This window comes from Melanostigma gelatinosum (assembly GCF_949748355.1).
Source record: "Melanostigma gelatinosum genome assembly, chromosome: 18".
In the NCBI taxonomy this organism is placed as follows: domain Eukaryota; kingdom Metazoa; phylum Chordata; class Actinopteri; order Perciformes; family Zoarcidae; genus Melanostigma; species Melanostigma gelatinosum.
This window is the reverse complement of record NC_136651.1, coordinates 1,960,835-1,974,050: the sequence shown is the minus strand read 5'-3', so window position 1 is coordinate 1,974,050 and position 13,216 is coordinate 1,960,835. Positions and strand designations below refer to the sequence as shown.

At 45.0% G+C, this 13,216-nt stretch overlaps 1 protein-coding gene across 1 annotated transcript; it reads right to left on the bottom strand.

Annotated features, from left to right (window-relative positions):
• Positions 1-835: 835 nt before the first annotated feature.
• Positions 836-12,315, bottom strand: hip1r (huntingtin interacting protein 1 related; the record flags this gene model as incomplete). The annotated part of the gene is made up of 33 exons (XM_079288981.1): positions 836-1,021; positions 1,113-2,060; positions 2,402-2,463; positions 2,560-2,683; positions 4,064-4,169; positions 4,274-4,374; positions 4,538-4,600; positions 4,709-4,739; positions 4,825-4,883; positions 4,967-5,077; positions 5,352-5,488; positions 5,589-5,696; positions 5,916-6,002; positions 6,241-6,388; positions 6,478-6,672; positions 6,759-6,869; positions 7,016-7,210; positions 7,448-7,549; positions 7,652-7,768; positions 7,839-7,927; positions 8,407-8,590; positions 8,666-8,758; positions 8,851-8,988; positions 9,265-9,340; positions 9,429-9,486; positions 9,580-9,720; positions 10,227-10,288; positions 10,372-10,448; positions 10,534-10,614; positions 11,016-11,072; positions 11,158-11,308; positions 11,909-11,961; positions 12,235-12,315. The coding sequence occupies 33 exons, from the start codon at positions 12,313-12,315 to the stop codon at positions 986-988; spliced, it is 4,182 nt and encodes a 1,393-aa protein (XP_079145107.1). The 3' UTR covers positions 836-985.
• Between the last annotated feature and the right edge of the window lie 901 nt (positions 12,316-13,216).

Here is a 13,216-nt window from a genome sequence, read left to right as displayed (position 1 = left end):
ATTTAAAAACGTGATTACATTCATTTAGATTGTGCACTTAGAGTAGTGTATATTCTTAATTAAAGCTGAGGCCAGGTTGGAGCACTCCTTGGTTCATGGGTCTCTGGGCTTACTTACTTTTTATATTATATTAATAGTGTTTTAAGTATTTTTTTACTTTCAAATTATGATGCAAAACATACATTGTGAATAAAAAGTATACAAATTAAAGTGTTAATCAGAAATGGAGCATTTCACCAGGCAATAGACTACTGAAGATAATAAAACATAATAAAACGTGACATGGAGTCAACGTATCAGATGTTTTACGTTTATTTTGAAGGTAATATATATCTAGTTCCGGTATCTATCTGTCTTGCCTTCCTCTAACTTGAAGCAGCTCCACTTTGGTCCCAACGGGAGATCAGCGGCTACTTCCATAGTGGTGAGATTGCAGTTTGCAGTGCGCATGACAGAAATAACAGACGGATGAGGTCGCTGTCACGCGGTAATACAGCGTGAATAGACCTTCACTGGCTGAAGGAAGTAGTGGAGTAAAAAGTACAATATGTACCTCTGAGATACAGTACAGTAGAGAAAGTACAATATTTACCTCTGAGATGTCGTGAAGTAAAACATCTTACCTCTTGTCTCATAACTCAGTGAGCTTCTGACTGAAACTATGTGGATCATGTGACAAATATTTAAAACCTTGCACATCAGAAATCAGATGAAACAAACCGCTGTATTCTGCCTCAGATTATTTTATGATTTTTAATAAATCAACTCGGTATACGACAACAATCAGGAACATAATATAAGCTTCAGCATGATTACAAAAATTATTTTGGACATTTATCAAAGTTTCTCTTCAGCTCCTACAATCGTTTGTATGTACAGAGCCAGAAATCAGGCCAGATTAAAATGAGTGATTTTAAGTTTTATGAGTAGATTTATATTTCCAGAGATTTTTAAGTAAAATGTCAGATTCTTCTTCAGTTCGGCCTCAAGATTCCCCAGTTCCTGTTTCACCTCGTTTGAACTGCAATAAAGAAGAAAAGACTCATTTATACAAACTTCATCTTATTAACAACATATATGATGGTGAACATCCAGCATCTTCAGCCGCTCACCGCATTCTTCAGCAGGTTTCCAGATTTGATGAAGATGTTGGATCTCTTCGAGGCCGGTTTGCTGGTCTCGCCGTTGTTCTGCGTTGGCGGCGTCGTCGTCTGGGGCAGAGACGGTGACTGAGGCCGAGAGAGGCTGGGCGAGGAAGTCTGAGGTGTTAAGTAAGTTTGGGTCGGGTTTGGTGTGTAGGACTGAGGTGGTGTGTAGGTCTGAGCCAGGGTGGAAGTCTGGGTAGGGGTGTAGGTTTGAGACGGGGTGTAGGTCTGTGAAGGGATGGAGATCTGGGTAGGGGTGTAGGTTTGAGACGGGGTGAAGGTTTGAGACGGGGTGAAGGTCTGTGAAGGGATGGAAGTCTGGTTAGGGGTGTAGGTTTGAGAAGGTGTGGAAGTCTGAGTAAGGGTGTAGGTCTGTGATGGGATGGAAGTCTGGGTAGGGGTGTAGGTTTGAGAAGGTGTGAAGGTTTGAGAAGGTGTGGAAGCCTGGGTAGGGGTGTAGGTTTGAGAAGGTGTGAAGGTTTGAGAAGGTGTGGAAGCCTGGGTAAGGGTGTAGGCCTGTGATGGGATGGAAGTCTGGGTAGGGGTGTAGGTTTGAGAAGGTGTGAAGGTTTGAGAAGGTGTGGAAGCCTGGGTAGGGGTGTAGGTCTGAGGCGGGGCGTAGGTGTTGGTCGGTGTGAAGGACTGAGGCTGTGTCTGAGTCGGTGCGAAGGGATTGGTCGATGCAAAGCTCTGGGTGTTCAGGTACGGCTGCGTCGGTGAGAAGGACTGTGAGGAGTCCAGCAGGGTGGGCGGCGGCGGCGGAGGGAAGCTGTCGTCTCCGTCGTCAGCGGCGGCGGTTGCGGTTGCGTCGTCGGCTGCAACACCGGAGGCGTCGAGCTCGTAGTGCCTCTTCCTCAGCTCCCCCAGACGGACTCGCTCCCGCTCCAGCTGGCTCTCCAGCTGCAGCACCTTCACCTGAGAAGATCCAGAGGACACAACGACGTCAGCTGCTTTCAATCAACAGAAAACACCATCGATGGAGGAAGTATATTCAGATCCTTTACTGAAGGAAACGTACTAGAATTACATTGTAAGGAAAAGTCCTGCATTGAAAACGTCACTTAAAGTTACTATAAGGAACTTTTGTTTGGTGTTGGTTCTGGCGCCCCCTGTGGACTAAAGTGGTAGTGTCTCTGAGCACCAGACTCCCTTTAGAAAACCTCTCATTTTGCTGCAGCAGGGTCTGACAGTCTGCCCCTCTCAGTCCTGCTTCTGGTTCTCCAGACGATTAAATGTCGGGGACTTGAACGCCTCACCTGAGCTTCCATCTCCTCTGTTTTCAGTTTGATCAGAGACAAGCCGGAGAAGTCCATCGCACCTGTGAAGACATCACGGAGTTAAAGCTTTCGACCGCTATTTGATGGACGGCCATTAAATTGTGCAGCACGAGACGGAGGGACAGGACTTCTCTCACCTTGGTCAGAGATCTGCAGCTGCCCGTGTTTGGTGGAGGTGACGACCACGGCCGCCATGTCGTTGACGTGACGCGAGGCCTGCTTCAGCGTGTGCAGCTTCTTGTTGCCGCGGTCGGACTTCACCTGAAACGATAGAATTTAATGACGCTCCATAAGAGAGGGTAGTCGGCACTTCTCAACAAAAAAAAACAACACCTCGGACCAATTACAAGAAATATAACATTTATTCAAACCTGAATCCATCTGTAAAGATATCTGACTCCAGCTCAAAACAATGGCGGTAAATGGAAATGTTTCATCAACCACGAGAGCAACAGGAAGTGTGAAGGTATGTCTGGTTTGTAATTTGGGTGATTCAAGCTGCTCAAATACAAGTTTGTCAACACAGACGTGTTTCAATTTTTAGGACTTCCGTCAAATTTTTATTTTTGAATGAAATATTGGATAATTTGACCTCTTCTACCTCTCCTTTGAGACTTGAACAGCTGTGACCCAGAAGACACCCAGATCTGAGTAGTTTAGGACCAGATCTGAGTAGTTTAAGACCAGATCTCAGTAGTTTAGGACCAGATCTGAGTAGTTTAAGACCAGATCTCAGTAGTTTAGGACCAGATCTGAGTAGTTTAGGACCAGATCTGAGTAGTTTAAGACCAGATCTGAGTAGTTTAAGACCAGATCTGAGTAGTTTAGGACCAGATCTGAGTAGTTTAAGACCAGATCTGAGTAGTTTAGGACCAGATCTTAGTCATTTAAGACCAGATCTGAGTAGTTTAAGACCAGATCTGAGTAGTTTAAGACCAGATCTGAGTAGTTTAGGACCAGATCTGAGTAGTTTAAGACCAGATCTGAGTAGTTTAAGACCAGATCTGAGTAGTGTAGGATCAGATCTGAGTAGTTTAGGACCAGATCTTAGTCATTTAAGACCAGATCTGAGTAGTTTAGGACCAGATCTGAGTAGTTTAAGACCAGATCTGAGTAGTTTAGGACCAGATCTGAGTAGTTTAAGACCAGATCTGAGTAGTTTAAGACCAGATCTGAGTAGTTTAGGACCAGATCTGAGTAGTTTAAGACCAGATCTGAGTAATTTAGGACCAGATCTGAGTAGTTTAAGACCAGATCTGAGTAGTTTAAGACCAGATCTGAGTAGTTTAAGACCAGATCTGAGTAGTTTAAGACCAGGTCTGAGTAGTTTAAGACCAGATCTGAGTAGTTTAAGACCAGATCTGAGTAGTTTAAGACCAGGTCTGAGTAGGTCAGGGCCAGATCTCGTTGGTGGAACTGGTAACAACTCTTAAACTTGTTTTTGGAAGAGGCCACAAGCTATTATCATAACATACGTTTTTATGTAAAATCTGAATTTGAAAAGTCACCTGTAACCACAGCTCTCAAATAAATGCAGTGGAGTGAAAATGACAACATTTCTCTCTAAAATTTAGCATCGTATAAAGTCCCATGAAATCTACAAATACTCCAGTAAAGTTCTTCACAGTTTGAAGTTCGTACCTTGGAGGCAGCGACTAGCTGAGCCGTGCTCGCTGCGATCTCGTGAGAACAGGCGATGAGCTCCTCGTACGTTCCCTTTTCACCCACGACGCGGTCGGCCGAGTCTCTGACAGCAAAGAGGTGAAGCACAACGTCGTGATGTGGTTCGATATTCAGGACGTGTAAACAACACTAGATGTGTGTGTGTGTGTGTGTGTGTTGGACACTTACAGCAGCTGAGTGGCGCCCCAGCCCACAGCTTTAGAAGCAGAGATGAGGCCTTCTGTCCAGCGAGAGTTTTTGGCATAAAATTCCGTGACGGACGCTGCTCCCTAGAGAAAGAACGATCACACGTGTGTCAGTAAACGCAGCACGTGGTCGTTTAGTGAATGAATCAAACTGAAACTGTAAAAGAGCTTTAATGTGGCGCTCTTGAACGTGTCTTAAATCCGAGAAGTTTGATGAATACAGAACCCGGAGAAGATGCTGACTCACCCTGCCTCCTTCCACGATGTCTTTCTGCAGGTCAGTCGACGCCGTCACCAGCATGTGAACGGCCTGCAGACGAAAGAACCAGAGCAGAAGAAACACCGAGTGAACAAACACAAACAACGAACCACAGAAGTTCACAGAAAGGTATTTTTAAATAGTGGACAGACTTCTCACCTTCATCAGGTCTGAACAGGATCCCAGGATGCTGAGATGAAACAGAAGAAAAACAGATTTCAGGAAAGAAAAAGACGCAGAGAAGCTGAAACTATTTCATGGAGCATTCGTCTCACCTCTGGTTCACCTCCAGCTTCACACCAGTAGTTTCTCTCCTTGCCTGATTTAGAATCTCCTGAGAAACAGACGTTTAAAACAGAAACGTGAAGCATCACTCTGTGTGTGTGTGTGTGTGTGTGTGTGTGTGTGTGTCCTTACGTCCATTCGCAGCACGGCCTCTTCGATGGCCGTCGACGTAGCGATCATCTCTTTGTCCACCATGGCTCCCAGCTCCTCTTTCAGAACATCCTGTCCTTTTGGACGCAGATCCTAAACATAAATAAATATAAAATATAAATATAAAAATACATGATACAGTTAAAGTACACATGAACCGTGGAAAATAAATAAAGCTCAAAAAGCCAGACTAACGTGGTGCAATAGAATAAATAATTACAAAGATAAACAAATAAAGCTCAATTCATAGGGCAGACTCAAAAGGCAATACATTGTAAATGAAGTTAAATGAAAAGGCCAGACTAAAAGGTTAGTCTTGAGTTTGTTTACAGAGGAACCATCGTTCTCAGGTAGAAACGCGTCTCACCTGTCCCAGAGCGAGGATGCGCTGGACGGTGTAGCGCACGGCGGAGGGATCTGCTCTCTGTAAAGTGGCCTGAAGCTTCAGATCCTTCAAGTACTGGAGGCAGTGATTCGCACAATCCCGGCAGCTGTCGGTCAAACCTGGAGGAGACGAAGACGCGGGAGCGGTTTACGGTTTGTGCATCGTGTGCCGATGAGTTCATGCTTCTATATTCGAACAGTGCGAGTGTGCGTCTCTTACGGTCGGCCTGGTCGGTGGGAGCAGAGTGAGATGTCGCCGATCCGTTCACGATCGTGTCGGCGGCGAGATGAGAGAACTGAGTGACGGCCCTCAACAAACCACTGGCATCTACAAACACCCAAACAACAGAGGAGAGGAGATGGAACAAAGTACATTTAGTGTACTGTCCTACATCTCAGAGGTACATATTGTACTTTGTACTTCACTACATTAGTCTGACAGCGGTACTTTTCAGATGAGAGTTTTTATCCCCTTCCTGTCCTGAATACTTCCTCCTTCACAGTAGAGAATCAGTAAATACACTCGTCCTCTCAACACTCAGCTCACCGCTCGTGTTTCCCAGGTAGACCACGTGGCTCTGCTGCATTTTGTCGATGGCACTCAGAGTGATTTCAGCTCGATTCACCAAATACTCTGAAACACAAAAGGAGAACTGGTGAGAGGAACACAGTTACTATAATGTAATATATCGTCAGAAGACTTTGTATCAATAGAAATGTCCTTATATCTGCGTAGAACTACAGCATAGTGTGTTATAAATGTCTACATAGTAAAGTTATCAGGTTAAGGTGATGAGGACTAACTTCATTGATTGTGTACATGTATATAAGTATTATACACTGTGTCTCTGTATACATGCACAGGTCTTTACCAGGTGAGCTGATGCAGCCGACGTGTATGGGGTCGTCCAGTTTGGCCACAGCGTCCAGTATGATGCCCTCGGCCTCCACCACAGCACACTGCAGCAGGCAGAACTGCTCCTCCTGCAGCTTCTTGGAAAGCTCTCCTTCACGGCAGGCCTGATGTACCACACACACACATATACATCAGTAACTAACGCGTCACTGTGCAGGTTGTGTGTGTGTGTGTGTGTGTGTGCGTGCAGCACCTGTTGCTGCAGCTGAGCGTGGAGGCTTCCCAGCTCCGTGCTGCTCCTCTGCCTCTCCTGCTCCAGGGAGCTCTGGTGGAGCTGAGCTTGCTGCCTGAGGGAGTTCAGCTCGGCCTCCTGGTCCCTCATGGAGCGCAGCAGCACCTCCCTCTCCGCCTGCAGCCCCGCGAGAGAGCTGCTGAGCTGGGTGCCGCTCTGAGGATCAAAACATGAATCAATTCGTTTTGTTCCCCCTTAACTCTTAGACGATGTGAGAAAAGGAACTGGAAATGATTTCCCACCATTTCTTTGCTCTGCAGGGCGTCGTTTGCACGGTTCAACTCTGCCCGCGTTGAGTCCAGCTCTCGTCTCAGCCTGTCGATCTCCAACTTCTGCTCCGCGTTGATGGCAAGCTTTTGGAAAGAAAAGTTGCATTTATGTACAGGCAAAATACTTTACATAAGACATAAACAGGAAAAAGAAACACAAGACACTTAAAGCGGTGCTTGAAATGAAGAAATGAAGAAATAAGTGCTGGTCCTCAGTCAGGAGTCCGTACCTGCTGCTGTAGCTGAGCTCTCAGGGCCTCCAGGTCTCGGAGGAGCCGGTCTCTGTCCTGGTCCATGGAGCCCTGCTGCTGCTGGGCCTGCTGCCTCAGCGAGGACAGCTCCGCCTCTCTCTCTCTGGCCGAGCGCAGCAGCGCATCGCGCTCCGCCTGCAGGGCCGCCAGGCTGCTGCTCGCCTGAGATCCCTCCTGAAGACGCCGCAAACATGGAAGTGGTTAAATCAAGCCTCTCGATAAGAGGACCCACTTTTATGTGGGTTGTAAGTGAAAGGGTTAGAATTGTAAAAGCCAAAAGGGGACTTAAACTTTGGCCTGATGGAGGGTTTGTTAGAAAGCTCTTCTTCTTGGTGTGTTTCCTGATTTCCAACAAAAATACGAAGCTTTGACTAACAGCGCGTCCTCTTGTTGTTTCACATTCAGCCTCACCATCACTTTACTGTCCAGAGAGCCGCGGACGTGAGCCAGCTGTGCTCTTTGCTCCAGCAGCTCTTTGTTCAGGCGCTGAACCTCCTGCTGCTGCTGATTCATCTGACCGGGAGAGGAGACAGCTGATCAATACTCACGACGGCACAAGAAGAGTTCCTCTGGTGGAAACAAAAAGATGACGTTGTCTTCGTCAGGAGTTCTCACCGTGTTTCTGTTCTGCTGTCGGAGATTTTCCAGCTCATTTTCCAGCTGCTGTTTGTTTCTCAGCCAATCGTCTTGACCGTGTTTTGCACCAGAGAGCAGCTTCACTGTTTCTGCATTCTGCACAAACACGACGCCTTTAATAAGAGAACAGCTGGACACGTTGAGATACACGCGTACTCTCTCTTACCTTCTTCATGAGGTCGGCGTGGCTGGTGATCAGCTCTGCGTGTCTCTCTTTGAGTTGAGCGAAGCGAAGCTCCGCCGCCTGAGCTCTGGCTGGTGAAGACGATGAAGAGGAGACATTTTGAGGAGACGTTTTAATGGAGCACAGCAACAGATTCATAAATGAATCAATCGAAAGAAACTTTGTGAAGGTGTCACTTTAGACTTTAATTGTGACGCATTTCTCACTATTTTTAACCTCCAAACAATCAATCAATCGATAATCGAGAAAATAATCAGCAGATGAATCCATAATGAAAATATTCATTAGAACATTAATGCAAAATAGTTTTATGCAGTGGGAGTTATTATTTCTCTATTTTTCTTAAAAAGTTGGTGTCTTTAAACGTCCGGATTGTTTTTCTGTTGTTTAGTTTTTCTGTTGAACGTCTTGTGCTTCGTTGTGTTTTCTTCGTCTTCTAACATCTGAGGACCAAGTTTCACTCGAACGTGTTATATATTTAGTGTCTGTCCGATAATCCATGAATCAGTGGAATCGTACATGTGAATCACTGATACATCTGTGAACTCACTGTCTGCCTCCTTGAACCCGATATGAGCCCCGACGTTGGAGACGTTGGCGCTCCTCAAAGCCTCCACCTCCATCCGCATGTGCTCCTTTTCCAGCATGGCCATCTGCTTGTGGCCGCGCTGCTCCTCCACCTCGGCCTCCAGGCGGTTCACCTGAGCCCTCAACTCGGTGACACACCTCTGAGCCTGAGGAGAGAACAGGCGATCAAACCCGGGACGTCCCGCGGCTACGTGTGCCGAGTCTGTCCTTTACCAGCTTACCTCAGTCTTGAGGAGCTGCAGCTCTGGTTTCAGCGCCTCCAGCTCTCTCTTCAGACTCTCGTTCTCTGTCCCCCTCTGATCCACTGAATGGTACTGCCAAGGAGATAATGAAACGTCAGCCGTGAGACCGGACAAACAGCTGGTAAAACACGAACGTTCATCATGTTGTTTTGAGTTGCACGTACCTGCGGCATCGGTGACGCTGATCTGAACTCTGGTTGCGTCTCCACTTCCTCTTCGTCATGACGCTCCTCGTTGGGCATCGACACCACCGGCTTTTTATATTCACCCAAGGCAGCGGCGCGGAGGAAGTTCGGAGGAGCCTGAGTAACAAACACAACACACGTGCATGACGGACAGTGGTGGGAGATAACCAAGTACATTTACTCCAGTACGGCACTGAAGTACATATTTGAGGTACTTCATACTTCAACTTCTCTCAGAGGTAATGTATTTCTGACTCCACGAAATATTTTACAGCTTCAGTCTTTTTTATGAATTGTATTTATTTTGTAAATAATCAAACTGTGCAACAGTTTAAACACATTATCAACTTCACACAAGTGAAAGGTACGTGTGGAAACGTTGAGGATACTCACATCGGGGAGATCTGGGATCTGGATGACACTTTTAAAGAACTCCATTTCTCTGGCTCGGTCGAAGAACTGAGTGAGGCTGAAGAACGGAAGCGAGACGGTCACGAACAGAACCAATGAGAGGGATGAAAGTGTGTTTGTGCCTCATGATAATACTGATACTATACCTGACAAATAGATCACGGAACCGCTCTCGATGTCCAAGAAGAACATCCGGAGCAATGCCTAGAAACCAGAGGATATCATTGTTATGATTTAATAAAAAATATAAACAAATAATCGATAATTCCTTGACATTGACATTTCCATGTGACGCACGGCTGTGAAGTCTGAACATCAGCAGGACAGAGAAGTGGTAGAGGAAGCTGCAGTCCAGTATGAGAGGAATCAGAGGAGTCAGTCGGCACCGGCCAGCCGGAGTCGTGGATTTGGCTCCGTTGGCGTCCAGCTGACGCAGAACTTTAAACACGAAAAACACACAAACAAATGCAAATTAAAGGAGAAGTCTGGTGGCGTTCTACATCTTTATTATTGTCGCTCAATCCCATAACAGGATGTCTCTTCTTCCTCTGAGCCACAGAGCTCCATTAAAAACACTCTTGTTCCTCCATCACCATCAACACACTGTAGTTTATTTAGACTCCATCACACATACAAATACTCGCTAGAGCACCAAATCTGGATTCATCCGCCACAGGAAATAGTCCCAAACAAATGCACTATTTCCTCCTGTTTGTTTGAAACCAGCTGTTTGAGGAGATTATTCATCTCTTTGTAAATGAAACTGTATGTTTATGAGACATGTTTAGAGAGCACATCTTCAGCAGCTACATCGAGAGCACTGAGACGGATTAGCACGCTGTTGGTTTTGGTCTTTTCAATAACAGAAATATAGAATATTACTCGCTTTATCCAACGCTTTCAAGACAGTTTTGCTGTCGTATGATAAAAAGAAAACACGTCACCTGTGTCCTCCATCTTCAGCCCAGCGTCCCAGTAATCCATCAGTTCCTGTGTCATATCTAACCTGCAACAACATTAAAACCACGTTTATGAATCGTCTTTAATGAGAAACACCGAGCCCGGGATAGTCGTGGACAGAAAACGTACAATTTGGTCACGTCGTTTCCCGTTTCCCTCTCCAACGTCTCGTCGCTGGCCTCCAGGTTGCCCGGGATCATCTTGTGCTGTGGATTCATTTTATCATCATCATCATTCCCAGTTTGTCACATATCGTTGTATGAACCACAAAACCAAATATTCATGTGTTACCTTTGCATGAAATTCCATTTTGAAGCAGAGGAACTTGGCAGACAAGGCAACAATGTGGCCGTATCGATCATGCAAGCTTCCCTGCAACACAAATCCAAAGTTGTCGTCGATACAAATTCGAAAGATAAAATAAAATTCTCCTAGAAGATCGGGAACACGCTGCATTATTTAAAAGAGCTGTAAAAGAAGACACTTATTTCTTAAGTCTTGCATTCAATATTTCACATATTATGTCATTTTAATTAACTAAAAAAATGAACTAAAAATATAACATTTATATATTTATTTAGGGTGGGAACCACTGGACTAAACCAGCTGCCTGTATATAAAGTAGCTCTTCTGTATCATCGAAGACATTTTAGTGGACAATGAGTACTTTTACTGATGATACATATATGATATATATTTCGCTGCTAATACTTTTACTTGTATTTACGGAGTATTTTTTACAGTGTTGGATTGGTGCCACTAAGCCTACTCACCCAGAGAATGCCCATATCTTTAACATTTCTGCAGTATCGGTGAGAATCTCTGACAGCCTGCAGATGGAACAGAGAGGAGGCCGATTACAAAGAGAGGACAAAGAAGAAACAGATGGAGGAGGACGTTCAGATCCAAACCCACATTTCTGTGTCCGCCTCTGAGCACTTTGTGCAGCAGGTAGCAGAACTTCCAGCTGATCATGGAGTTGCTGGACAGAGGCAGGTTGAGGGTGTAGGACCAGAAGGTGGAGGCTCCACCCTCCTTATGTGTTCCCATGATGATGTCATCACAGCTGTCAAGGAAACTCCAAAATACAGACAATTAGATGTGTTTTTACATCTAATAAAGAAAGAGTTTGGATTTCAGCAGCTGGCTGCCACTTTAGTCCAGACTGAAATACACAACTACCGGATGGATTGCCTTGAAATTCATGTCCTCCAGAGGATGAACCTTGATTACTTTGGACTTTCGTTCCACCATGAGATTCATATTTGTGATTCAGAGAGAAATATCTTGATTACTTTCCAACAGATTGCCATGCAATTTCCTACAGACATTCAAGGTTCCCAGAGGATGAACCTTAAATACTTTGGTGATCCTCTGACTTTTCCCTCTCTGCTCAGAGTACAGCCCAACAGAGTAGATTACTGCATGTAATTTGTCAGTAAATGATCAAAGCTGCTGTTGAAGGTTGTGGTATTTGTTATAAATACATGTTGTCACATAGATGTTATGGAAGCTGAACATGGGGGGACTTAGGACCCAGGGGAATGGGGGGGGGGGGGGGGGGGTGAAACCTGGGAAGGGGTCTGGACTGTGGGGTATTGTACCGGAGCAGCGATGCAGTAGAGTTTCTAAACACGACACAGGTAAAAGGATACTGCGCACATACTTCTCTTTCGGCGGAGTCTCACCGGACACCAGAGTTTTGCTGATGCTGTGGAGCTGAGAGAACAGAGACTCCACTCAGTTCAAACAATTCAACTTCCAACATCAGGCTTTCGTTTAAGATAACAACAAAAACATCAGATGGATTTATCACAGCCAAGAGAGCAAACGTTTATTCAAGCAAACCTATGAAAACGTGTACAATATTTCCACTGAAATATTCAAAATGTTTTGTTTTTTTGACGGTTTGAGCTTCACCAGAGTTTCTGGTAGGGCGTCTTCTCCGCGGTATTAAAGTTAGATTTATATAAATAATAAAAACCTTCTTACCTGTTGTTTACCGAACTGCTCTTTCTCGGCAGCCAACGATTTTTCCGTCTTATTGTCGGTTTTGTTCTTGCTTTTGCTCATGTTGTCCCCGAAACACCACGCGCACTAAAAGTCTATGAATCCACACAGTCCAGCTCCGGGTTCCAGCTCCTCGTCTGTGCTCTGGTGCCGGTTTAAAATAATAATAGCTGCGCAAGACGCTCCGCGCGCATGTCCCCAAAATATTCCTCCTTAAGTTCACCGCTTCAAATTAAACCATCGCAGTTTTTCTAAAAACTAAGCTGACATACAGGTAAACAAAGCCGTTTCTCTTGCGCGTAAAAGCTCTCCAACTGCGTAAAAACGCGCACTTTTAAAAGAAAACTCGCCAAAATTAGTGCATTAATCCACCGGCAATAAAAGACCAATGACATGCTTTTTACATATAAATATTTTTTTAATCAAAAGTAGTGACCATGTTATAAAATGTAAAAACTATTGAGAGCCATCGACGTTTCCTCTTGAGTCACCGGGTGAATCTGGAGGCAGTGAAACTGGAAAGACAATGAGACACACCACTCAACAGCCCTGTAGGACTGGTTTCACGTCTCACCCACTCCACACAATACAGCCTTTAACAATCTGAAACACGCTTTAAAAAAACACATATGCACATCAAGAAGTATGCAGTGGCACCGAAGATTAAGGGAATAAAAAGCTACAAATGCATGACATGACAGTATGTTCATCACTTCATTTCCCCGAGGGACAGTTCAACCTCTGGCTGTGTGCAAACAGCTTCTGTTGTAACACTGATTTTGAAAAACTGACTGAATGAAATGCTTAACAGTTTATGACATGAAGTCACTTCAATAAATACTAAAGTTTCCACCATGAAAAATATAAAATCTGAGCTTCAGTGAATGTCAAGCTGCCCAGGTGGCTGACTTTAGAAGAGGGCAGGCTTTGGGTGGAGTGTCACTGGTCTGTTGGATGAAAACTA